Raw genomic sequence first — 27,770 nt, 5'->3', positions numbered from 1 at the left:
AGTATCTAGCCCAGTAGTAGAGTGTATAACTAGCTGGGTAAACTACCCCAGTATCTAGCCCAGTGGTAGAGTGTATAACTAGCTGGGTAAACTACCCCAGTATCTAGCCCAGTAGTAGAGTGTATAACTAACAGGGTAAACTACCCCAGTATCTAGCCCAGTAGTAGAGTGTATAACTAGCTGGGTAAACTACCCCAGTATCTAGCCCAGTAGTAGAGTGTATAACTAACAGGGTAAACTACCCCAGTATCTAGCCCAGTAGTAGAGTGTATAACTAGCTGGGTAAACTACCCCAGTATCTAGCCCAGTAGTAGAGTGTATAACTAGCTGGGTAAACTACCCCAGTATCTAGCCCAGTAGTAGAGTGTATAACTAGCTGGGTAAACTACCCCAGTAGTAGAGTGTATAACTAGCTGGGTAAACTACCCCAGTATCTAGCCCAGTAGTAGTGTATAACTAGCTGGGTAAACTACCCCAGTATCTAGCCCAGTAGTAGAGTGTATAACTAGCTGGGTAAACTACCCCAGTATCTAGCCCAGTGGTAGAGTGTATAACTAGCTGGGTAAACTACCCCAGTATCTAGCCCAGTAGTAGTGTATAACTAGCTGGGTAAACTAGCCCAGTAGTAGAGTGTATAACTAGCTGGGTAAACTACCCCAGTATCTAGCCCAGTAGTAGAGTGTATAACTAGCTGGGTAAACTACCCCAGTAGTAGAGTGTATAACTAGCTGGGTAAACTACCCCAGTATCTAGCCCAGTAGTAGTGTATAACTAGCTGGGTAAACTACCCCAGTATCTAGCCCAGTAGTAGAGTGTATAACTAACTGGGTAAACTACCCCAGTATATAGCCCAGTAGTAGTGTATAACTAGCTGGGTAAACTACCCCAGTAGTAGAGTGTATAACTAGCTGGGTAAACTACCCCAGTATCTAGCCCAGTAGTAGTGTATAACTAGCTGGGTAAACTACCCCAGTATCTAGCCCAGTAGTAGTGTATAACTAACTGGGTAAACTACCCCAGTATATAGCCCAGTAGTAGTGTATAACTAGCTGGGTAAACTACCCCAGTAGTAGAGTGTATAACTAGCTGGGTAAACTACCCCAGTATCTAGCCCAGTAGTAGAGTGTATAACTAGCTGGGTAAACTACCCCAGTATCTAGCCCAGTAGTAGTGTATAACTAGCTGGGTAAACTACCCCAGTATATAGCCCAGTAGTAGAGTGTATAACTAGCTGGGTAAACTACCCCAGTATCTAGCCCAGTAGTAGAGTGTATAACTAACTGGGTAAACTACCCCAGTATCTAGCCCAGTGGTAGAGTGTATAACTAGCTGGGTAAACTACCCCAGTATCTAGCCCAGTGGTAGAGTGTATAACTAGCTGGGTAAACTACCCCAGTATCTAGCCCAGTAGTAGAGTGTATAACTAGCTGGGTAAACTACCCCAGTATCTAGCCCAGTGGTAGAGTGTATAACTAGCTGGGTAAACTACCCCAGTATCTAGCCCAGTGGTAGAGTGTATAACTAGCTGGGTAAACTACCCCAGTATCTAGCCCAGTGGTAGAGTGTATAACTAGCTGGGTAAACTACCCCAGTATCTAGCCCAGTGGTAGAGTGTATAACTAGCTGGGTAAACTACCCCAGTATCTAGCCCAGTGGTAGAGTGTATAACTAGCTGGGTAAACTACCCCAGTATCTAGCCCAGTGGTAGAGTGTATAACTAGCTGGGTAAACTACCCCAGTAGTAGAGTGTATAACTAGCTGGGTAAACTACCCCAGTATCTAGCCCAGTGGTAGAGTGTATAACTAGCTGGGTAAACTACCCCAGTAGTAGAGTGTATAACTAGCTGGGTAAACTACCCCAGTAGTAGAGTGTATAACTAGCTGGGTAAACTACCCCAGTAGTAGAGTGTATAACTAGCTGGGTAAACTACCCCAGTAGTAGAGTGTATAACTAGCTGGGTAAACTACCCCAGTATCTAGCCCAGTGGTAGAGTGTATAACTAGCTGGGTAAACTACCCCAGTATCTAGCCCAGTAGTAGAGTGTATAACTAGCTGGGTAAACTACCACAGTATCTAGCCCAGTGGTAGAGTGTATAACTAGCAGGGTAAACTACCCCAGTATCTAGCCCAGTAGTAGAGTGTATAACTAGCTGGGTAAACTACCCCAGTATCTAGCCCAGTGGTAGAGTGTATAACTAGCTGGGTAAACTACCCCAGTATCTAGCCCAGTGGTAGAGTGTATAACTAGCTGGGTAAACTACCCCAGTATCTAGCCCAGTAGTAGCGTGTATAACTAGCAGGGTAAACTACCCCAGTATCTTGCCCAGTAGTAGAGTGTATAACTAGCAGGGTAAACTACCCCAGTATCTTGCCCAGTAGTAGAGTGTATAACTAGCAGGGTAAACTACCCCAGTATCTAGCCCAGTGGTAGACTGTATAACTAGCTGGGTAAACTACCCCAGTATCTTGCCCAGTGGTAGAGTGTATAACTAGCTGGGTAAACTACCCCAGTATATAGCCCAGTAGTAGTGTATAACTAGCTGGGTAAACTACCCCAGTAGTAGAGTGTATAACTAGCTGGGTAAACTACCCCAGTATCTAGCCCAGTAGTAGAGTGTATAACTAACTGGGTAAACTACCCCAGTATATAGCCCAGTAGTAGTGTATAACTAGCTGGGTAAACTACCCCAGTAGTAGTGTATAACTAGCTGGGTAAACTACCCCAGTAGTAGTGTATAACTAGCTGGGTAAACTACCCCAGTATCTAGCCCAGTAGTAGAGTGTATAACTAGCTGGGTAAACTACCCCAGTATCTAGCCCAGTAGTAGAGTGTATAACTAACTGGGTAAACTACCCCAGTATCTAGCCCAGTGGTAGAGTGTATAACTAGCTGGGTAAACTACCCCAGTATCTAGCCCAGTGGTAGAGTGTATAACTAGCTGGGTAAACTACCCCAGTATCTAGCCCAGTAGTAGAGTGTATAACTAGCTGGGTAAACTACCACAGTATCTAGCCCAGTGGTAGAGTGTATAACTAGCTGGGTAAACTACCCCAGTATCTAGCCCAGTGGTAGAGTGTATAACTAGCTGGGTAAACTACCCCAGTATCTAGCCCAGTGGTAGAGTGTATAACTAGCTGGGTAAACTACCCCAGTATCTAGCCCAGTGGTAGAGTGTATAACTAGCTGGGTAAACTACCCCAGTAGTAGAGTGTATAACTAGCTGGGTAAACTACCCCAGTAGTAGAGTGTATAACTAGCTGGGTAAACTACCCCAGTATCTAGCCCAGTAGTAGAGTGTATAACTAGCTGGGTAAACTACCCCAGTATCTAGCCCAGTGGTAGAGTGTATAATGTCACAAGCCGGCTCATAGCCTGTGACAAATGAGAGGACACGAACAACAGGTATAGGCCAATTCAAAAGTGTTCTTTATTATTAAGCAAACTATTAACTTAAACTAAGAAATAGGAATGAGGTGTGGATGTATCATAATGTAAGGTGTATGTAAAGTGCATGGGTGCATGAATATGTGTGTGTGAACATGACTGAGTGGAAACTATGCAAAACTAAAAAGGAACAAACAAATCATGAGCATACCTGGAGGAGCAGAGAGAGAGAGCAAGAGAGATTAGTGACAGCTTTATACCCTGAGCCCAGGTGGCTCCAATCACTTAACGACCCTCCTCTGCCTGCAGGAGGAACCGCCCCCTGCACTGCAGAGGAGGAGCCGTGACACCCCCCTCCTTAAAATGAGGGTCCCACCCTCAACCCAACTTCCTCCAACATAATCAAAATAATTCAAATTTCCCCAAAAACAAATAAACAAAAAAAAACAATCCCGGCTCCTAGCAGTAGCCCCGTGTCCCCCAGCCGACTGTCCGTCCCTCAAACTCGGCAGCCCTGGTACCTGGGGAGCAATTTAAGAGGAAAGAGGCACAGACAGCCCGTAGGGGTCAACAGAGAAAAGGTACAAGCTAGGTTAAAGGAGCACGGGACAGAGCATCAGCAATGATATTATCCTTACCCTTAATGTGTCTAATATCAAGGTTGAAAGGTTGCAAGAACAAAGCCCAACGCATCAGGCGCTGGTTTGGGTTTTGCAGAGACCTCAGAAAAACAAGTGGGTTGTGGTCAGTGAACACAGTTAAAGGGGTCAAACCAGAACCAACATAGACCTCGAAGTGCTGTAAAGCCCAAATGAGACCTAAAGCCTCCTTTTCAATTACAGAATAGTTTTTCTGATACTTATTAAATTTCCGGGAGAAGAAACTGACTGGACACTCAACCTTGTCGTCATTCTCCTGGAGAAGCACAGCCCCAGCACCGATTTGACTGGCGTCTACCTGCAATTTGAAAGGTTTCCCAAAATTTGGTGCTGCCAACACAGGTGCCAAACACAAAAGAGTCTTAACTGCATCAAATGCCTCTTGACACTGGGTGGACCAGATAAATTCAGCCTTGGCCTTCAACAGATTGGTCAGTGGGGACACTACTACCGAAAAGTTTTTACAAAAAGCACGGTAGTACCCCGCCATTCCCAGGAAGCGCATCAGTTCTTTCTTTGTAGAGGGCTGTGGGAACTGCCTCACAGCCTGAACCTTGGCTTCCACGGGACAGACAAATCCCTGACCCACAACCTTGCCTAGGTATGTGACTGTAGCTTTGGCAAACTCACATTTTGCCAAATTAATAGTCAACCTGGCCCACACCAGTCTTTCAAACAGGCCTTGTACTCTCCGAACATGCTCCTCCCAGGAGTCTGAGTAGACGACCACGTCGTCCAAATACACGGCACACCCTTCCAGACCTGAGACCACCCGATTCATTAGCCTCTGGAAGGTGGCTGGAGCATTCCGCAAGCCGAAAGGCATCACTTTATAAGAGAACAAACCAGATGGAGTTATAAAGGCAGCAATCTCACAAGCTCTTTTGGTAAGGGGTACTTGCCAATATCCCTTTAAAAGATCAAATTTGCTAACATACTTTGCTGACCCAACTTGATCAATACAGTCCTCCATCCTAGGAAGAGGGTAAAGGTCTGCTTTAGTAATATTGTTAACTTTTCTATAATCAGTGCAAGCTCTGTTTCCAGTTTCAATCTCTTCTCCTCAGACACACGATAAAATCTCTGTTTGATAGGCTTAGCATCTCCGATGTCTATATCATGTTCAATTAAGTGGGTTTGCGATGGAGTGTCAGAAAACAAAACAGGGTAGTTTCTAATAAGAGCTACCAATTCATCACGTTTCTCAGGGTCTAAATGATCTACCAAAACCCCAAGGTTTTGCAAAGTCTGAGAGTTTTTCAACCGTCCTTGTAAGACCTCATCTGAAACTAACTTTTTAACTTTAATTTTTCTTCCAATGTCCTTCAACTAAACAGTAGCGACAGGTATTAGCATTAACCGGTGCTTTAAGTCCTCCAGACCCAAACTTCTGCTGAGGCCTTTGGAAAGATGCCCCCCAAAAAGGTGACCTACTATTCCTAGGAGTAAAGTTATTCTTATGGTACATATCACTGTTTGACTCAAAATGGCTTTTATGTGTTAGCCTGTACTCATCTGCAAGGATTGCTGCATCACTTGGAGACTTAACTTTACGTTCATTCATGTATGTAGCCACCTGGTCAGGAACAGAATTTTTGAACTGTTCTAACACAATCAAATTAGACAGACCCTCAAAAGTACTAACTTCAGAAGCTGTACACCAACGATTAAATGCAGAAGTCAAATCACAAACAAACTCAGAATAGGTTTGTGAATCTAACTTTTTCCTGTAACGAAAACGTTGACGATATGCCTCTGGCACAAGCTCGTAGACCTTCAGAACTGCTGATTTAACTTTAGCATAAACTTTACTGTCAGCTACACTCAGTGCTGCAAAAGCCTCACGTGCTTTACCTGTAAGTACACATTGCAACAACGTAGTCATGTCCAAATCTGACCAAGCTCTAGCTTCCGCAATACGCTCAAATAAAGTAAAGTATGTGTCTGGATCTGACTCATCAAATTTAGGCAACAAATGAAGATTCTGTGAAACATCAAACTGTGGTAGTCTTTCCGGTCTATTAGCATTTCTCAATCGCTCTATCTCTAATTGCATTTGCATTTGCTCTAATTGCATTTGCCTTTGCATTTGCAACAGTTCCCTCTGCTGCTCAAAAGTTAATGAAGGGCTAGCCTGAACTTGCACCCTCACTACTAGCAGACTGACCGCCAAAAACACCCATTTCCCTAAGACCCTGCTTTAAGCTAGTTTTAACAGTCTCTTTAATTTTTTTATCAACAATCTCAATCTGATAATGTTCAGCAATTTCAATTAACTGCTCCTTAGTACACAATTCTAAGGCTACCTCTGAAGGAGCTTGAACAAAACTACTCAAAATGGAAGACATTTTCCTCAACCAATACAACTATTACAAATGCTCAAAAAAAAAACACAACTCACCTGCTGTCAATTTGGGTTCAAGGACAGGAGCCACACCCCACTATCCTCCAAAAACTACTAACTAACTGGCCCTGGTCTTCGTGCAGTCACATGTGGTGGGGTTTTATGCACACAAAACCAGTGGAGTGGAAAAGACAACCAGAAACTGGCGGCCCTCCCATAACCACGGAGGTGCTCCCGAGCCGATGTAGGGGAAAAGGGAAAGGGATGCTCTACCCACGTTCACTGCCACCTAAAACAAAAACACCACAAGCCTCCTATGAACACTTGCTGATATGCCTGAACAGGAGAGGACTCCCACCTGAACAAAACCCAGAAAAAAACAGAGTGAATTGCTTAGCTACCAAGCTAACTGAACCAAAAGAACACATGGCTCTCAACTCTCTCTTAAACAAAATTTGGCCCAACCAAAACATCCACTCAAACAAAAAAAATTGTCAATCTGAACTAAACTAACCCAAGTTAACTACTATCCCGGACGAGCCCCCACTTGTCACAAGCCGGCTCATAGCCTGTGACAAATGAGAGGACACGAACAACAGGTATAGGCCAATTCAAAAGTGTTCTTTATTATTAAGCAAACTATTAACTTAAACTAAGAAATAGGAATGAGGTGTGGATGTATCATAATGTAAGGTGTATGTAAAGTGCATGGGTGCATGAATATGTGTGTGTGAACATGACTGAGTGGAAACTATGCAAAACTAAAAAGGAACAAACAAATCATGAGCATACCTGGAGGAGCAGAGAGAGAGAGCAAGAGAGATTAGTGACAGCTTTATACCCTGAGCCCAGGTGGCTCCAATCACTTAACGACCCTCCTCTGCCTGCAGGAGGAACCGCCCCCTGCACTGCAGAGGAGGAGCCGTGACAACACTCTTGAATTGGCCTATACCTGTTGTTCGTGTCCTCTCATTTGTCACAGGCTATGAGCCGGCTTGTGACAAGTGGGGGCTCATCCGGGATAGTAGTTAACTTGGGTTAGTTTAGTTTAGTTTGCCAAATGTTTTTTTTGTTTGAGTGGATGTTTTGGTTGGGCCAATTTTTGTTTAAGAGAGTTGAGAGCCATGTGTTCTTTTGGTTCAGTTAGCTTGGTAGCTAAGCAATTCACTTTGTGTTTTTCTGGGTTTTGTTCAGGTGGGAGTCCTCTCCTGTTCAGGCATATCAGCAAGTGTCCATAGGAGGCTTGTGGTGTTTTTGTTTTAGGTGGCAGTGAACGTGGGTAGAGCATCCCTTTCCCTTTTCCCCTACATCGGCTCGGGAGCACCTCCGTGGTTATGGGAGGGCCGCCAGTTTCTGGTTGTCTTTTCCACTCCACTGGTTTTGTGTGCATAAAACCCCACCACATGTGACTGCACGAAGACCAGGGCCAGTTAGTTAGTAGTTTTTGGAGGATAGTGGGGTGTGGCTCCTGTCCTTGAACCCAGATTGACAGCAGGTGAGTTGTGTTTTTTTGAGCATTCGTAATAGTTGTATTGGTTGAGGAAAATGTCTTCCATTTTGAGTAGTTTTATTCAAGCTCCTTCAGAGGTAGCCTTAGAGTTGTGTACTAAGGAGCAGTTAATTGAAATTGCTGAACATTATCAGATTGAGATTGTTGATAAAAAAATTAAAGAGACTGTTAAAACTAGCTTAAAGCAGGGTCTTAGGGAAATGGGTGTTTTTGGCGGTCAGTCTGCTAGTAGTGAGGGTGCAAGTTTTCAGGCTAGCCCTTCATTAACTTTTGAGCAGCAGAGGGAACTGTTGCAAATGCAAAGGCAAATGCAATTAGAGCAAATGCAAATGCAATTAGAGATAGAGCGATTGAGAAATGCTAATAGACCGGAAAGACTACCACAGTTTGATGTTTCACAGAATCTTCATTTGTTGCCTAAATTTGATGAGTCAGATCCAGACACATACTTTACTTTATTTGAGCGTATTGCGGAAGCTAGAGCTTGGTCAGATTTGGACATGACTACGTTGTTGCAATGTGTACTTACAGGTAAAGCACGTGAGGCTTTTGCAGCACTGAGTGTAGCTGACAGTAAAGTTTATGCTAAAGTTAAATCAGCAGTTCTGAAGGTCTACGAGCTTGTGCCAGAGGCATATCGTCAACGTTTTCGTTACAGGAAAAAGTTAGATTCACAAACCTATTCTGAGTTTGTTTGTGATTTGACTTCTGCATTTAATCGTTGGTGTACAGCTTCTGAAGTTAGTACTTTTGAGGGTCTGTCTAATTTGATTGTGTTAGAACAGTTCAAAAATTCTGTTCCTGACCAGGTTGCTACATACATGAATGAACGTAAAGTTAAGTCTCCAAGTGATGCAGCCATCCTTGCAGATGAGTACAGGCTAACACATAAAAGCCATTTTGAGTCAAACAGTGACGTGTACCATAAGAATAACTTTACTCCTAGGAATAGGTCACCTTTTTTTGGAGATTTTTTCAAAAGGCCTCGGCAGAAGTTTGGGTCTGGAGGACTTAAAGGACCGGTTAATGCTAATACCTGTCGCTACTGTTTAGTTGAAGGACATTGGAAGAAAAATTGTCCTCTGCTTAAATCAAAACAGTCAGTTCAAGTTAAACCTGCTGTGATGGCAAGTCCTGTTACAGCCTCTGACCACCAGGGTGAGCTGTTTCAGCCACTAGTTGAGTTTGATTCTCAGTTTTCCCGCTGTGATTTTTCAGCCTTTATTTCAGATGGTGTAGTGTCCCTGGTAGATGGCAACCAGAATGTTAAAATCAAGATCCTAAGAGACACTGGAGCTTTAGATTCTTTTATTCTGGAATCTGTTTTGCCGTTCTCTAAAGAGTCTGATACTGGCCGTTGTGCAATGGTATGTGGTATGGGTTTAGTTCCATTGTCTTGTTTTTTACATGAAGTTACCCTAAAATGTGGTCTGATAGAGGGTGATGTAGATGTTGGGGTTAGACCTCAGTTGCCAGTAGAGGGAGTGCACATGATTTTGGGGAATGACTTGGCAGGTAGTAAGGTGTGGGCAGATGGCAAATTAAACATCTGTAAGAAGCAACCTTCAGTGTCACCTGCAAGGGAATCTCCGGATCAGAACTGTGTGTCTCCTGAGGTATTTCCAGTTTGTGCGGTTACCCGCGCAGCCTCTCGTAAGGAGATTGAGAGTAAGCCAGAAAGTCTTGAGTTGCCAATCAAACTCCAGACAGAACAGTTGACTAGTTCTAGAGATTCATTGATGGCTGAGCAAAAAGCCGATACTACTTTGGCTGATCTGTTTGATAAAGTGGTTCCTGATTCAGTGGTGAGGAATAGTGCTCAGTGTTATTTTCTTCTTGATGGGCTGTTGGTCAGGAAATGGGTTCCACACTATGATAAGGGTTTAGGAGAACCAGTCTTTCAAATAGTTGTACCTACTACTTTGCGAAATAAAGTGTTGCAAACTTCACATGGTGATGTGGCAGGTCATATGGGTGTTCGTAAAACGTATGATCGTATACTTCGTTATTTTTTCTGGCCACGTTTAAAGCGGGATGTATCTCAGTTTATTAAAACTTGTGATACGTGTCAGCGCACAAGCAAGCCAAATCAGGTTGTAAAGCCTGCACCGTTGTATCCAATACCAGCCGTAGGGCAACCTTTTGAGCATCTTATTATCGATTGTGTTGGGCCATTACCAAGGTCCAAGTCAGGTCATAGCTACTTATTAACTGTTATGTGTCAAGCAACCAGATATCCGGCAGCTTTTTCCTTGCGTACCATAACTTCAAAATCAGTAGTTAAAGCTTTAACTCAATTTATTTCAACATTTGGGATTCCAAAAACCATCCAGTCAGATCAGGGGTCTAACTTTACCTCTCATTTATTTGCTCAGGTTCTCAAACAGCTTAAAGTTAAACACAACAAGTCTACTGCGTTCCATGCCCAGAGCCAGGGAGCTTTGGAACGTTTTCATCAAACTTTAAAATCCTTGCTTCGTGCATATTGTACGGAACTGTCTGCCGACTGGGAGGAGGGGTTACCTTGGCTGTTACTAGCTGCTCGGGAAGTAGTGCAGGAAAGCACAGGGTTTAGCCCAAATGACTTAGTGTTTGGCCATAAGGTGCGTGGGCCTTTAGCAGTGTTGCAGGATGGTTGTTTGCCTGAGGAACCACCTCGGAACCTTATTGACTATGTAAATGGTTTTAGGTTGAAGTTGTATAGGGCTGGTGAACTAGCGAAAGAAAAACTAAAATGTTCTCAACGGAAAATGAAACTGAAATATGACGGACAGGCTGAGCTGCGTGAGTTTAGTCCCGGTGATCGGGTACTTGCTCTTCTGCCTCTTGTAAGTTCACCTTTACAGGCAAAATACTGTGGTCCTTTCACTGTGTTGCGTAAAGTGTCAGATTTGAACTATCTTATTGAAACCCCTAGTCATAGGAAGTCCTCTAAATTATGCCATGTGAACCTGTTAAAATGTTATCACTCCCGTGATCTAAGCAAAGTTGAAGGCACTTCAGCAGTGAGGTCAGTGTTGACTGCTGCCCCAGTCCCTGCATCTTGTGGCTTTAATTTGGTGGAGGGGGGAGAAGAGGAAGTTAAAGTTTGGGTAAACTACCCCAGTAGTAGAGTGTATAACTAGCTGGGTAAACTACCCCAGTATCTAGCCCAGTAGTAGAGTGTATAACTAGCTGGGTAAACTACCCCAATATCTAGCCCAGTGGTAGAGTGTATAACTAGCTGGGTAAACTACCCCAGTATCTAGCCCAGTAGTAGAGTGTATAACTAGCTGGGTAAACTACCCCAGTAGTAGAGTGTATAACTAGCTGGGTAAACTACCCCAGTATCTTGCCCAGTAGTAGAGTGTATAACTAGCAGGGTAAACTACCCCAGTATCTAGCCCAGTGGTAGACTGTATAACTAGCTGGGTAAACTACCCCAGTATCTTGCCCAGTGGTAGAGTGTATAACTAGCTGGGTAAACTACCCCAGTATCTAGCCCAGTGGTAGAGTGTATAACTAGCTGGGTAAACTACCCCAGTATCTAGCCCAGTGGTAGAGTGTATAACTAGCTGGGTAAACTACCCCAGTATCTAGCCCAGTGGTAGAGTGTATAACTAGCTGGGTAAACTACCCCAGTATCTTGCCCAGTGGTAGAGTGTATAACTAGCTGGGTAAACTACCCCAGTATCTAGCCCAGTAGTAGTGTATAACTAGCTGGGTAAACTACCCCAGTAGTAGAGTGTATAACTAGCTGGGTAAACTACCCCAGTATCTAGCCCAGTAGTAGAGTGTATAACTAACTGGGTAAACTACCCCAGTATATAGCCCAGTAGTAGTGTATAACTAGCTGGGTAAACTACCCCAGTAGTAGTGTATAACTAGCTGGGTAAACTACCCCAGTATCTAGCCCAGTAGTAGAGTGTATAACTAGCTGGGTAAACTACCCCAGTATCTAGCCCAGTAGTAGTGTATAACTAGCTGGGTAAACTACCCCAGTATATAGCCCAGTAGTAGAGTGTATAACTAACTGGGTAAACTACCCCAGTATCTAGCCCAGTGGTAGAGTGTATAACTAGCTGGGTAAACTACCCCAGTATCTAGCCCAGTGGTAGAGTGTATAACTAGCTGGGTAAACTACCCCAGTATCTAGCCCAGTGGTAGAGTGTATAACTAGCTGGGTAAACTACCCCAGTAGTAGAGTGTATAAATAGCTGGGTAAACTACCCCAGTATCTAGCCCAGTAGTAGAGTGTATAACTAACTGGGTAAACTACCCCAGTATCTAGCCCAGTGGTAGAGTGTATAACTAGCTGGGTAAACTACCCCAGTATCTAGCCCAGTGGTAGAGTGTATAACTAGCTGGGTAAACTACCCCAGTATCTAGCCCAGTAGTAGAGTGTATAACTAGCTGGGTAAACTACCACAGTATCTAGCCCAGTGGTAGAGTGTATAACTAGCTGGGTAAACTACCCCAGTATCTAGCCCAGTGGTAGAGTGTATAACTAGCTGGGTAAACTACCCCAGTATCTAGCCCAGTGGTAGAGTGTATAACTAGCTGGGTAAACTACCCCAGTATCTAGCCCAGTGGTAGAGTGTATAACTAGCTGGGTAAACTACCCCAGTATCTAGCCCAGTGGTAGAGTGTATAACTAGCTGGGTAAACTACCCCAGTAGTAGAGTGTATAACTAGCTGGGTAAACTACCCCAGTAGTAGAGTGTATAACTAGCTGGGTAAACTACCCCAGTAGTAGAGTGTATAACTAGCTGGGTAAACTACCCCAGTATCTAGCCCAGTAGTCGAGTGTATAACTAGCTGGGTAAACTACCCCAGTATCTAGCCCAGTCGTAGAGTGTATAACTAGCTGGGTAAACTACCCCAGTAGTAGAGTGTATAACTAGCTGGGTAAACTACCCCAGTATCTAGCCCAGTGGTAGAGTGTATAACTAGCTGGGTAAACTACCCCAGTATCTAGCCCAGTGGTAGAGTGTATAACTAGCTGGGTAAACTACCCCAGTATCTAGCCCAGTAGTAGAGTGTATAACTAGCAGGGTAAACTACCCCAGTATCTAGCCCAGTAGTAGAGTGTATAACTAGCTGGGTAAACTACCCCAGTCCTCTAGCCCGGTAGTAGAGTGTATAACTAGCTGGGTAATGACGTTTTCAGCTCTTTCAGAGCCGGTGTGTTCAATTCTGGAAGGGGGGTTTGTAGTTTTCATTCCAACGACTTCCCTTAGCCGTTCAAAGCCAATTAGATTAACATAAATTCAGATCTGGTATTACATTGCAGCAGGTTAATGATTTGAGTTTGCAACCAAGGTGATGTTCAGTGATTTTGGGCCCATTCAGAGGTGAAAAAGACAACTAGCAAGACGAGGCACAAAACCCTAAATCAAATCGAGCTTTATTTATATAGTACATTTCAGACATGAATGCAACACAATGCACTATACAGGAAAAGCTATTTAAAAAAAAATATATATATATATATTTTCTACACAACAAACATAAGAGGATAAAAAACTAAAGTATCACAATAGAAACTGAAAGACTAAAAAAGCTAAAAAGATGTGTTTTAAGATCTCTTAAATATGTCCACAGTTTCGGCCTACCCCGGGTTCTCTGACAGGCTATTCCAGAGGCTGGGAGCATAGTAACTAAAGGCTGTCTCTCCATGCCTCTTGGTTCTCGGCTTTAGAATAGTTAAAAGGCCAGTGCCAGACCTACTGGGTACATAACTCAAAAGCATGTCTGATTTTGATAATGTAGAGCTTATGTACTACATGATCAAATGTAATTTAACACCACCTCAGCCCACAGTGAGATTCTGGGGAACTATAGGAATGTAATTATTTTAGGGTTTGTTTCATACAGTTGAAGTCGGAAGTTTACATACACTTAGGTTGGAGTCATTAAAACTTGTTTTTCAACCACTCCACAAATTTCTTGTAAACAAACTATAGTTTTGGCAAGTCTGTTAGGACAGTTACTTTGTCCATGACACAAGTAATTTTCCCCAATTTTTTTTTTTACAGACATATTATTTCACTTATAATTCACTGTATCACAATTCCAGTGGGTCAGAAGTTGACATACACTAAGTTGACTGTGCCTTGAAACAGCTTGGAGAATTCCAGAAAAGGATTTCATGGCGCTAGAAGCTTCTGATAGGCTAATTGACATCATTTGAGTCAATTGGAGGTGTACCTGTGGATGTATTTCAAGGCCTACCTTCAAACTCAGTGCCGGTTTGCTTAACATCATGGGAAAATCAAAAGAAATCAGCCAAGACCTCAGAAAAATAATTGTAGACCTCCACAAGTCTTGTTCATCCTTGGGAGCAATTTCCAAATGCCTGAAGGTACCACGTTCATCTGTACAAACAATAGTACGAAAGTATAAACACCATGGGACCACGCAGCCATCATACCGCTCAGAAAGGAGACGAGTTGTGTCTCCTAGAGATGAATGTACTTTGGTGCGAAAAGTGCAAATCAATCCCAGAACAACAGCAAAGGGCCTTGTGAAGATGCTGGAGGAAACAGGTACAAAAGTATCTATATCCAAAGTAAAACGAGTCCTATATCAACATAACCTGAAGGCCGCTCAGCAAGGAAGAAGTCACTGCTCCAAAACCGGCATAAAAAAGCCAGACTATGGTTTGCAACTGCACATGGGGACAAAGATCGTACTCTTTGGAAAAATGTCTTCTGGTCTGATGAAACAAAAATAGAACTGTTTGGTCATAATGACCATCGTTATGTTTGGAGGAGAAAGGGGGAGGCTTGCAAGCCAAAGAACACCATCCCAATTGTGAAGCACGGGGATGGCAGCATCATGTTGTGGGGGTGCTTTGCTGCAGGAGGGACTGGTGCACTTTACAAAATAGATGACGTCACGAGGAAGGAAAATTGTGGCTATATTGTAGCAACATCTCAAGACATCTGTCAGGAAGTTAAAGCTTGGTCGCAAATGTCTCTTCCAAATGGACAACAACCCCAAGCATACTTCCAAAGTTGAGGAATACAAAGTTAAGGTATTGGAGTGGCCATCACAAAGCCCTGACTTCAATCCTATAGAAGATGTGTCGGTAGAACTGAAAAAGCGTTTGCGAGAATGGAGGCCTACAAACCCTTCTCAGTTACATAACCTCTGTCAGGAGGAATGGGCCAAAATTCACCCAACTTATTGTGGGAAGCTTGTGGAAAGCTACCCAAAACGTTTGACCCAAGTTAAACAATTTAAAGGTAATGCTACCAAATACTAATTGAGTGTAAGGAAACTTCTGACCCACTGGGAATGTGATGAAAGAAAAATAAAAGCTGAAATAAGTAATTCTCTCTACTATTATTCTAGACATTTCTCATTCTTAAAATAAAGTGGTGATCCTAACTGACCTAAAACAGGGACATTTTACTAAGATTAAATGTCAGGAATTGTGAAAATCTGAGTTTAAATGTTTTTGGCTAAGGCGAATGTAAACTTCTGACTTCAGCTGTATATTTGTATATCTTCTGTCCACTGAAATATATCTGTACACAACAGAATGTGTAAAATGTTCCAGAGTAGAAAGCGTGTATTAGTACAGGGGTTCCCAAACTTTCTTGCGTCTGGGACCCCTTCTGTGATAGCAAATTCATCAGGGACCTCCTCATAATATCACAACACAACTCCTACCTTAGAGTTCATTAAAAATAGCATATAAGCAGTTTTTACCTTGACTTCTGCCTGGCCGGACTAATCAAGTCTCGGGTCCTGGGAAAGAACATTTTAAATGCCCCCCTCTTGGCATCACAGAGAACATTTAGCAGTTTCCAATCTAATTTCCCACAATTCTACACATGTTGCCTTGGTGCAGAGAACAACATTTTTGGCGAATACAGGAAGAATGGAGTTGACGAAATTGATCAATGATTGAGTGCTGTGGATACCAATATCCCTGTGAGGGTTTAAATTGTAAATTGTGGATTGTAAATTGTGGATGAATAATATTACATTGTATGTACCCTACAAACTTTTTCCATGGATCTCTTGTCCAAAATGTGTTTGTTGCTAGCAATATTCATAAAAAACATCTAAATGCATAATAATAATATTTTCCGATCTGGCTGCAGACCTCTGCAGTACTTCATTTTGGGAACCCCTGGATTAGTATTGCTGGGAGCTAATAATAACCTAGAAAGTGCATCACAACAATCATACATTTCCCAGAACCCTCTCCTTCTCAGAACACACGCCAGGATTCTAGTGCAGGATAGTGCAGGATTCTCAGAGACATGTACTCTAGGTTAACCCGTTTAGAAAGAGGGAGGAGAACAGAGAAGAGCTTGATCTCGCCCATTGTCTGGCCCGTTATCTAACCCAAGGTGGAGCTACACTACACTCTGATCTAAGTGCCCCCCCCCCCCCCCCCCCCCTGTTGTCAGTCTGTTTGTTGATGATTGGGCTCTGTAACGCACACCCCTCTGTGGGTCCTCTCCCCAAGTCCCCTTCCAGCACTTACTCTGAGCCCTGGGTGACTACCTCCATGTTTAATGCCTGCTCCATCGTAGGGCCTTCAATAATAAACCCCCTCCACTTTCCCCATTCTCACTACTCTCTAACACACTGTTCTGATGACATGGTTGAGAGGGGTGACTTCAGCTTCCACGTTCTCCTCCTCACAGCTTCAGAGCCTAGCTCTATTTTGATCATGACCTTGGGAGGAAGTGACCTCCGGTATACTGGCAGCGGCCTCTTTGTGGTGCTCATAACTTGTAGAGATCTTTTTCACACACACACACACAGACACACACACAGACACACACACAGACACACACACAGACACACACACAGACACACACACAGACACACACACAGACACACACACAGACACACACACAGACACACACACAGACACAGACACACACACACACACACACACACACACACAGACACAGACACAGACACACACACACACACAGACAAGATCATGAAAGTCACACAACTGTCAGGGCTTTGGAATGATGAAATATGTTAGTCACATTCATCCTGGCCCTAGAGAGCTGCAGGGTCTGCCAGTTCTCATCCAAGTCAATATGTCTCACTTCATTGTAAGAGAGAACTCGCATCCCTAGTGTTGTGATCAATTAGGACTTACAAAAGTGATCTGGATGATAAGCAGATGCTGGACTACAGAAGGACGTTTGGAAACCACTGAAGTGAAATGAACAACACATTTCTGATAGGTTCCAAACCCCAATGTTGAACTGTCTTTCCTCTTTTATGGATGAAACTGACTCTCTTCTCTCTTTCAGGGAACAAATCTCAGAGGGAGGAGCTGGACTCGATCCTCTTTATTTTTGAAGTAAGTTGCTGTACCTTTCTGTTCTGAATCATGGTGATGATTCCCTGTCTGTCTAGTGACAGTTCCAGCCATAGACATGGATCAGATCTGTTTCAATCTGTTTACTCAGCTTTGCATTCAGCTGAAGGGAGGGGCCAACACCGTTTCCTTGGTGCTAATTCGACCTGCCTGCCTACTTCCTGAATTCACCTCAAATAGAAAAGGAAACGGGGTTGTTAAGGAATTAATAGACCCAGCTTGATTGTTTTTCACCCGTGTTGAAGGCAGCACACAGAGATGATAAAAACCTTGCTGTGTACTGTATTCATTTGCAGGGTTTTTGTTCAGCAGAGATGAGTGTTGTGTGGCCTACATGGTTTATAAACAGCTTGACTGATGTCATTCTCCAGTCTGGTGCTTCTCCTGGAGGTTAAAGTCCCCCACCTTGTTTTCCCACCTGACTCAAACAGCAGCTCCAGTTTCCAATACAAACAGTTAGCTCTCCACTAACATTTGGTCCTGGCAGGGCCGGGCTGGCTGGCAGTCTCTGGAAGAGAGACGGAGAGAAGCTAGAAGAGAGCATATGTCAAGGTCCTTTCAGTGGAAATGGAGTCTCTGTGTGAGGGGAGTGTTCTTCTCACTGTGTCGACAGAGGTCATTCTAGCAGGACAGAGGAAGAGGAGCCCAGGGCTGAGGTCTGGACATGGGCCCACTGGTCTCTGTGTGAGATCGAGGTTAAACGGTGTCAGCAGGCCATATACTCTACTCCAGGGACGGGTAACTGGCAGCCACTGTGGCCCCTCATGATGAGTTCAGATTTTTTGTGGCCCCCACTCCAATCAAAGTTACCTGTCCCTTCTCTACTCTGTCAGAGAGCTACCCAGGCATCTTCAACGTATTATAATTTTACATAAAATGTATCACCATATGTGGACTGCATTTGGCTTGTTATTCGCAAACTTACTGGTGTGAGGTGCAGAACATGATATATATATATATATATATATATATATATATATATATCTATATATATATCTATATATATATATATATATATATATATATATATATCTATATATATATATATATATCTATATATATATCTATATATATATATATATATATATATATATCTATATATATCTATATATATCTATATATTGTGCTTTATTGGCATGCTGGTATTGCAGGTGTACGCGGTATCCTGTGTTATTGACGGTCAGCTGCTTATAGTCTTTCTCCTGTATTGACTGTTGAGTGAGAACGTCACGAACGGAGTTCAAACTGTATTTGTGATACCTGACTTTCACCTGACTGAACTTCTCTCTCCGTACATTTTGAAACCTGGGCTTCAGTCAAGCTGACATCCAACCCGGTATTGACAGGAAGTGCGCTCTGTCTGTTCATGTGGCATGAAGCTAGGCTTCAGTCTGGCTTTCTCTGCCTCCCTCCACAGCATGAGAAGTCTGTCTCCCTCCACACCCAGTCATATGGCCTCAGATTCCACATGCCTTTAAAAAATACTTCTAGGTTATCCTTTGAAAAAGAACTAAAATTGAAAGCAGCTTAACCCAAGTGTGTTCCCCTTTAGCCCCGTGTGCTTTTACAGTGTGCCGAGAAGATAAGCTCACTGAGTGGTGTGTACAGTACCGATACGAACAGCTTTGATCCTCAACTGACACACTGTGTTCCCTTCTCTCTGAGATGCTAGATTAGACATGTTGGATCGGACGTGGCTGTTTATAACAATACGGACTTGAAATACCAGGTCTATCTGCGAGCGTACGCCTGGCACTAATGGGTGTTGCTTTGTGTTCGGCCACCAAAGAAAGCATTCACTTTACAGTGTAAGGGGATAGATTGTACAGTAGAAAAGGCCTGGAAATAAGTTCCTAGAAGAAGGATTTGATGGTGTGCACAGGTTTATTTCCTTCTGTTCTCAAGGGAGGGCATGTGCCTGTTGTCGGGCCCTTCTGTGCTGTGTCTTTGTACTCTTTTGGATCAGATTCAAATTGCCGACATCTTGTGCTGTGAACTGCAATGCCCCTAGTACTGTAGCAGGTCTGTATCATCACTTTTAGTTAGGCTCGTCAATCAACCATAAAGTCATCCGCAGACAGCACAGAGGTGGGTGTGTGACTGGATGGCTGCAAGGATAAAGCCATTAGTGACTCCACCACGCTTTGTGACACACTTTTTAATTTGGTTTGACAGACGGGCCAAGAATAAAGAATCTCTCTGCCTTCAATAACCCACTTCATGAATTCATCCCTGTAAGTCTCCAGATACCTCACTAAAGGTAGCACGCTCCTAGCTCCAGTTGTCTCAGCTCTCCAAGGAACGATGAGAAACTAGGCTACAGATTCCCCATCCGTCAAACTAAGACCCCATCTCTGGGCCATCTCTGGGCTTGACATGTCCCCAGCGTGTTATTGTTTTTGACCTGGCTGTGCTGTGGAGATGACCTTACTGTCACCGTGGTTCGGTATGTGAGCCCCCTTTCTGAGGGTGGTTGGGGAGGGGTCATCCTCTGTGTAGCAGGGGTAATGGGTCTTTCTGTTCTCCCTCAACCCAGCACCCCCACCCCCTGCCGTCGTCACCCGCCACCTCGCTGCTCTCTCTCTGTGTGGTGGCATTGTCAGGGGCAGCTTGCGCTGTTACACTGGCGTGTAGTGTGTGTGTATGGTTACACCACGGTATGATGAGGCGCAGAGAGCCTGTGTACTGCTCTTCATGCCACAGACACAGAATGTCATAGCATACCTGTACGTCTGCCCTTCAATACACCTCCTAACACACACAGTTATAGAGTTCAGTAACCAGCCTAATCAATACCTGCCCCTGACAATACCGAACCGATGTCCGTGCCGTCCCTTATTCAGTCCATGTTTTGGACAACCTATTAGTGCTACAGTCAAATGCCTGTTTTCTCTTGAATGATCTCACTCACTGATCTAATGCACAACAAAAACGGACTGAGTCCTCTCAGCCAGACGCATCACATTAACCGCGTATCACACGTTCAAAGGCAACCATTAGAGGAGATGTCGCAGCGTGACATAAAAGCTGAGGACAGAGGGCTGCTAGCCTGCACTACACGCTGCATGTTTGCTAAGTCATGCTGTGAATACCACCTCTGTTGAACTTGATCGACCCTGGCTGCCTCCCATGGAACACTTGCCTGCCTTCACTCTCAGATTGGCAGTGGGCATAACGGCTGCTTTCTCCTAGCCCTGGCCTGCCTCTCCCCATCACTTCCTCACTTTCCTCTGTGTCTTCACTGCCAAGAGGGAGCAGGCTTTGGCTAGGCCACTACAGCGGACACTACACGCTAGAATAGGTACACACTGACTGCACAGTATCTGCCCCTAGCCTACAAGTGGGCTAATCAGTCAATGACAACGTTCTTGCAGTAGTTCATATGTCGAGGCCACACTGGATGTAGATGCTTTAGGTTGTGTGTGTGCACACCTTCCTAATATTGAGTTGCACCCCCTTTTGGCCTTAGAACAGCCTCAATTGGTCGGGGAATGGACTTTACAATGTTGACTCCAATGCTTCCTACAGTTGTCAAGTTGGTTGGATGTCCTTTGGGTGTTGGACCATTCTTGATACACACAGGAAACTGTTGAGCCTGTAAAACCCAGCAGCGTTGCAGTTCTTGACGCACTCAAAGCGGTGCGCCTGGCACCTACTACCATACCCCATTCAGAGGCACTTCAATCTTTTGTCTTGCCCATTCACCCTCTGAATGGCACGCATACACAGTCCACGGCTTGTCTCAAGGCTTACAAATGATTCTTTAACCTGTCTCCTCCCCTTCATCTACACTGATTTGAAGTGGATTTAACATGTGACATCAATAGGGGATCATAGCTTTCACCTGGTCAGTCTGTGTCATGGAAAGAAGAGGTGTTCATTAGTGTTTTGTACAGTCAGTGTAGATACAGAACATCAGCATCGGCATCAGTCTTCACACTTCTCAATTAATTACAGATTATTTCCTGCTGTACCGACAAATTGCAGCCCATTTGAGTAGGTGGATGAGGAACAGTTGTGAAACGCTGGGGAAGACTGGCACTAATTACAGCAAGTGTATGTAGGTGGAAGTCATGGAACATCGCTCTAGACCTCTGGCGTCATTGTCACAAGACGGGAGCTCTGTGGTCACATGACAGGACTCCCAGACCCACTGACACATGGTTATTTACCCTCCCGCATGGCAGAGGTCCTGTCCACTGAACCGTCACATCATTGGAAATTCGTGAGAGGCACACACAAAAAGTAAGTTATTTTTGTGTGCAGTACACAAGTTTGTATACAGTGCATTTCAATCACAGATAAAGACTGTTTTGTTGATCTCAGGGTTGTGAGATTGGCTGTGGCCCTATGGTTCTGACCAGGTTAGGGGTTGTGAGATTGGCTGTGGTTCTGACCAGGTTAGGGGTTGTGAGATTGGCTGTGGTTCTGACCAGGTTAGGGGTTGTGAGATTGGCTGTGGTTCTGACCAGGTTAGGGGTTGTGAGATTGGCTGTGGTTCTGACCAGGTTAGGGGTTGTGAGATTGGCTGTGGTTCTGACCAGGTTAGGGGTTGTGAGATTGGCTGTGGTTCTGACCAGGTTAGGGGTTGTGAGATTGGCTGTGGTTCTGACCAGGTTAGGGGTTGTGAGATTGGCTGTGGTTCTGACCAGGTTAGGGGTTGTGAGATTGGCTGTGGTTCTGACCAGGTTAGGGGTTGTGAGATTGGCTGTGGTTCTGACCAGGTTAGGGGTTGTGAGATTGGCTGTGGTTCTGACCAGGTTAGGGGTTGTGAGATTGGCTGTGGTTCTGACCAGGTTAGGGGTTGTGAGATTGGCTGTGGTTCTGACCAGGTTAGGGGTTGTGAGACTGGCTGTGGTTCTGACCAGGTTAGGGGTTGTGAGACTGGCTGTGGCCCTGTGGTTTTGACCAGGTTAGGGGTTGTGTGACTGGCAGTGTTTCTGACCATGTTAGGGGTTGTGAGACTGGCTGTGGTTCTGACCAGGTTAGGGGTTGTGAGACTGGCTGTGGCCCTGTGGTTCTGACCAGGTTAGGGGTTGTGAGACTGGCTGTGGTTCTGACCATGTTAGGGGTTATGGGACTGGCTGTGGTTCTGACCAGGTTGTGAGATTGGCTGTGGCCCTGTGGTTCTGACCAGGTTAGGGGTTGTGAGATTGGCTGTGGCCCTGTGATTCTGACCAAGTTAGGGGTTGTGGTACTGGCTGTGGTTCTGACCAGGTTGGGGGTTGTGAGATTGGCTGTGGTTCTGACCAGGTTAGGGGTTGTGAGACTGGCTGGGGTTCTGACCAGGTTAGGGGTTGTGAGACTGGCTGTGGCCCTGTGGTTCTGACCAGGTTAGTGGTTGTGAGACTGGCTGTGGTTCTGTAACCAGGGGATGTCCGAGTGAAGTGTGTGTGCTTCCCCAGTATCTGGGCTGCGACCTGACTCTGAGCCTAGCCATCCGTCACCCAGCCCCTGACTCACCTCTCTGAGCCCAACCATCCGTCACCCAGCCCCTGACTCACCTCTCTGAGCCCAGCCATCTGTCACCCAGGCCCTGACTCACCTCTCTGAGCCCAGCCATCCGTCACCCAGGCCCTGACTCACCTCTCTGAGCCCAGCCATTCGTCACCCAACTGGGAAAGCCCCAGTCTGTCCAGAATACACTTCAATAGGGTGGTGGTCAGAGGGTTTTTAATATACCTTATTTGATGCAACAAATATGCCTTTGGGTAAAGGAGAGCAGATAGAAATGGAGAGCTCTGTGAGCTAAATTGATGTTACTTTTCTCCACTATTTCTGGATATCAGCCAGCGACTGAACACTGTGTGGTTTTCTGTGTGTAGACCCTTGGGACTCAGGCCAGCCTACTCTCCAGTCAGTGCTGTAGTAGAGAGACAGGACGGTAATCATGTTATGAAGGAAAGAGGACATGGAGGAGAGGAACGCGCTCGATTTACACAGCTCTCATGATTTACTGTGCTTGTCTCTGCCGTCGCTCACGGGGGCAGACGATTGGCCGTGATTGATGTCAGTTTAACCGCTCGCTGCAGAGCCGAACCATTAAAATGCAGGGTATGTAAATGGGAATGTTCCAAGTAGGTCATGAATAAAATAATGTCAACCTGTATCGTGGCTGCCCGTCAATGCCTCTCCTCTGTGTCTCTGGGTTAATGGCCTCATCTTCCCCTTCGTCCGCATCAAGGGTGGAAGAGCTCAATGGCTTTTTATTGGCTTGTTTTCTACTAGCCAATATCCTTCAGGAGAATGTACATGGAGCCATTGTGTGTTTTCCTCCTCTCCTCTCCGGTTTGGATTAGGATTGTCAGATCTTCCGCAGGAGACTTCTGGTGCAAGTATCAATGCTTTTTTACAAGCGTTGGAGCTTGCAAAGCCAATGGTCGTGGGTTCGATTCCCGCCGGGGCCACCCATATGTCAAAAGGTATGCACGCATTGACTGTAAGTGTAAGTGTCTGCCAAATAGCATAAATGTAAGCCTTCACCTGACCATACTAGAGAGTTTAGATTTGTCATTTGATGCATTGCTGTTGAGTAGTAGTCTAGGCCTTTGTTTTGTAGGTTGCTATTATTGTCTAAACTTCTGGGTATCTATTAGGCAACCGTCACTGGGTTGATTTGCCTACTCCGCCTCACTGGCAGTGGGTTGAACTTGTACTCACCGGCCCTGTCAAAAACAAATCCTAGCTGATCATTAAAAGTTATTTTTAAGACCTGCTATGAAACGTAAGGGTCAGCGAATTCCGCTTGCTTTGACTTTGATAAAAGTGGAATGTGTGAGTACTGATCGGACTGGTAATCATTAGCTTGAGGAAGAGCTACAGTGTATTGTTGCTGCCACCTACTGGTCAGAGTAGTATGAAGCCGTTTCACGAATGCCCTTTTGGTTATATGTTTGCTACATTGCATGTCTGATAAGCTTGTTACGACCAAATTTAGATATCGCTCAAGCAAGAACTCCGTTTGATAGGCTACTTAACCAATCCGATCAGAACCATATTAGGCCTACTTCTATTTGATAGGCTATAGGCTGTCATCAGTTGAGCTCAGTATCTACTTCTACAAACGGCTCGTGATTTGGTTTCCATGTAAATGAGTAATCCACTGTTTACACTGTGGGGGTTGGCCTGGAAACATTTTCAGTTTTTCACTGTATGACCGGACATTTTACTGTCACATATTATTTCACCCAGGCCTCCAGGCCTAGTGATCTACTTAACTGTCCTACACAGTTGGAGTTACTCCAACATGTTCAATGCAGGTTCATGCAATAGTTGAATAAATGACAGTGAACTGTGACCCTGCTCTATTTGCCTGCTGTGGCTCTCTGGGCTGTGATGGTCACATGCCTGCCATGCCATTCACTACCAACTCCACTGTGACTGACTGTGCTATAGAAACTAATGTCTCTGGCTCATATATGGCTGGTTTAAGAAAGTTTCCTCATGTTTTCTGGAAAGTAAGCTCAGTCTTAACATGAGTTGAAACTCCACCGAATCCTCTTGCCTTATTCACCAACTTTTCTCATTGTTGCGTCAAAACAAGGATGAGAGACTCCACAGGTGCGGTGTTACATCCTACCAAAGTGAAGCTTAAATCAGTGGGTACAATGACAAAAACAAAGTCTTCAAAGTTCTGCTGAGCCTGTCTGTGAGCGCTGGAAAGCCCTTGTGGAACACCTCTGGTAGAAGTGTATTCTGAGTCATGTACGCCCTGTGGCTGGAAACCTAAGTACGGATCATGTAAATGTGGTTGGAGTTGGACGCGTCCCTCCGTAATACCCCATCTTTATGCCTGGAGTACGTCTCCAGATTAGAGTAACTCAGTCAGCCCGCTCTGCTCAGCCCCTTTGTCAGTCTCACAGCGCTTCATATCAGCCAGTAAAGTCCCATTGTTGCGGCTGCCATTCCCACCGCCGCGGGGAGTCTCCCCGCTTCTGCTCCAGCATTCCCTGCCTTCCCCTGGACGAAGGGTGGGTGTTACACATACACACACACACCCCTCCCTCTCTGGAAACCACACAGGCTTAGACTGACCCCCCACTGTTTTACCACCTAGAGTAATGTGTCTGCATCTCCAAGGAGAGCATCAGTGCTGGGAGCTGGGCATGTCTAATCCCAGCCGGGATCAATAGAAAGGTGCAATAGAGAAGGACATGTATCATCACGCTCTGGATCAGAGAGGAGTCAACCAGGACACAGGGACACCAGGAGTGATGGCTGTCTGTCAGATTTCTGTTTCTATCACTGAGAAGAATAGGGATTTAGACGGAGAGTGGAGTAGACACGAGGAGAGATGCACAACGAGAGAGAGGTGGAGGAGGGGAGAAATACAGAGCGGGGGGGAGGTGTTTATAAACCGAGATGTGCTGTACTCGAAACATGAGATGAGTTTTGGAAGCCATAATGTGGCATGGCTGCTCTCCTCTTGGCTACTGATCCAGGATATGGTCTCTCTCGCTCTTTCTCCGTGCTCTGCATGTGTGGACTCTTCCTTCAGTCTCTCTACTTGTCAAGACTCACTACAAATTCAGTTTGCATGTATAGCTACTGCTGGTGAGGACTTGTTCAGAGGCCTCTCTCTCTCTGTCTCTCTCTCTCTCTCTCTCTCTCTCTCTCTCTCTCTCTGAGCAGAGCTTTATCATGCAGGGTAGGGTTGCTCTACCAAGTGGTTCATCAATTACCCACAATCCACTGCCATTATCGGACCAGCCGCCACACACTGCACATTCCACAGTGGTGTCCTCTCTTCTCATCCCCCCTGTCTCTTTTTTATCCCCCCAGAGGGACCCAGTTAACCCCTCCCTCAGTGGAGGAGTAATTATAGCCTGCTGAAAGGTCACACGCTCTAATTGAGTTGTAAATTCCATGGTTGGCGAGGTGATGACATTTCCAGCGTTGTCCCGTGTCACCGGGGCCACCCCTATAGCAGGCCAGAGACACACACGGAGGAGGAGGAACGGAGAGCAGTGACTACTGGTTGACTGACAAGGCTGCTATGCTTTTTTTAAGTGGTCTCTGTTTAGGATGTATGGCTGAGCAGCTTAGCAACATGGCCCTGTCTAGTGTGTGGTGTGCAAAAGTGAGTTGTTTAAAGCCTATCGAGTACATTTTTGCTGTCCTCTCTCCATCTGTGATCAGGTTTCTCTGCTCTGTCTCTGTGTTCTGATTTGTCTGTTCGGAGAAAGACACTTCAGGCATTTGTGCTAATATTTTACACGTTCCTTCCCATCTTCTCCAGAAAATTCTGCAACTTCTACCAGAACGAATCTACAGTCGATGGCAGTTCCACAGTATAGGTATGTACCAATGAATCAGCTGTTTCTAAGTTGGTACTCACTCTACCCTCCTTGAATAGGCCTACAGTGGTAATATTTGCATTCTTCCGCATGGGTACATTAGTCAAAGGTCTGTCCCCTCCTGTGTTACTACAACCACCGAAATAAACCACGGAAGCATAGATTATCGGCACAACCATGCTTTAACAGTTTGTGTGAGAAGAAAATAATTAGTCGCGGAAGGAGAGGTAAATGAAAAATGCAAATGAGAGCTTCATTTGAAATGCAAATTGGTAATTGAATTATGCGTCGCTCGGTTTCATCCTCGCAAGCAGCGATAACCTCAATTATAATCTTCTGTTTGTCAGCCGTTTCCCTAAAGCGATGAGGCAGAGATCGTCGCCGCGGATCAACCCCTGGGGCTTATTGCTCCCACTATGGAGGCTCATCTTCCCTCGGCAGTCCCCAAACACGCTCCCTAGTCCACAAAATGCCAGCTAAAACCTGTCCCTCCTTCCCTAGCCTCATCCTTAAGGAGTCACCTCACCAAGACAACTGTTGCCTATCATTGACCCTGCTGCCCAAAGTAGTTAGAGGACAAAACTCATTAGCAACACGGACAAGGAACGCCGTAAGCTGTATAGAAAGACAGGGCCCAGTGATGTCTTTTTAGGGTCCCCTCCACTAGAGAAACAAGCATTTACAGACCGTCACCTGGTGGAAAATGTATCTCGGTCTCTCCTTATGTCTCATTTCCAATCTCTTGGAGCCTAGGAGTTGGGATTGGAAGCAATTTATTCTTCATTTTTTTTCAACGCATTGATTTAACCTGATGAGTGGAGAAGCAGGCATTTAGCAATCAGAGCAATGTCTCATTTGATTACCGCAGACCTGATTGGCTTCATAACTGCACGCCAGGCAATTGATGTTCATTTTCATCAGGAGAATGAGCAGCCTTCCCTCCCTGACTGGTTTATCACCACCCCCAAGGTCAATATTTACTGATGGAACAGACCGACGTGCTTGTCTCTGTTAAGTGTAACTATGTGCAGAGAGTAGTGTGTTGTATCTCTAGTACACATCAGGTGGAAGGCATATCTCTTTTGTTGGTGTCAGGGTTGTCCTCTGTTCGTCATGCTTTCTCGCTTTCCGTTGCAGGTTCTATTCTGAAAAAGCTTTTGCACACTGGAAACTCGTTCAAGGTGAGACTTGTTTTGCGTTTTCTAACACAAACTTGCACATGTTACTCC

The 27,770-nt window shown here is 44.9% G+C and overlaps 1 protein-coding gene across 7 annotated transcripts in view; it reads left to right on the top strand.

Moving 5' to 3' along the window:
* Positions 1-27,770, top strand: part of LOC129812779 (ral GTPase-activating protein subunit alpha-2-like) — a 157,264-nt gene that overhangs the window by 31,326 nt on the left and 98,168 nt on the right. For all 7 annotated transcript variants that reach the window (XR_008753074.1, XM_055864636.1, XM_055864640.1 and 4 more), the window contains exons 3-5: positions 17,178-17,227; positions 26,484-26,541; positions 27,679-27,722. Coding sequence is in view for 6 of the 7 variants with exons in the window: in XM_055864636.1 (XP_055720611.1) it covers positions 17,178-17,227; positions 26,484-26,541; positions 27,679-27,722 (152 nt within the window). In the remaining variant the exon portion in view is untranslated. The remainder of the gene's footprint in view (positions 1-17,177; positions 17,228-26,483; positions 26,542-27,678; positions 27,723-27,770) is intronic.

Source organism: Salvelinus fontinalis, chromosome 16, assembly GCF_029448725.1.
Source record: "Salvelinus fontinalis isolate EN_2023a chromosome 16, ASM2944872v1, whole genome shotgun sequence".
Taxonomy (NCBI): domain Eukaryota; kingdom Metazoa; phylum Chordata; class Actinopteri; order Salmoniformes; family Salmonidae; genus Salvelinus; species Salvelinus fontinalis.
Note: the sequence above shows the minus strand (reverse complement) of the source record. Positions and strands in the feature narration are given on the sequence as shown.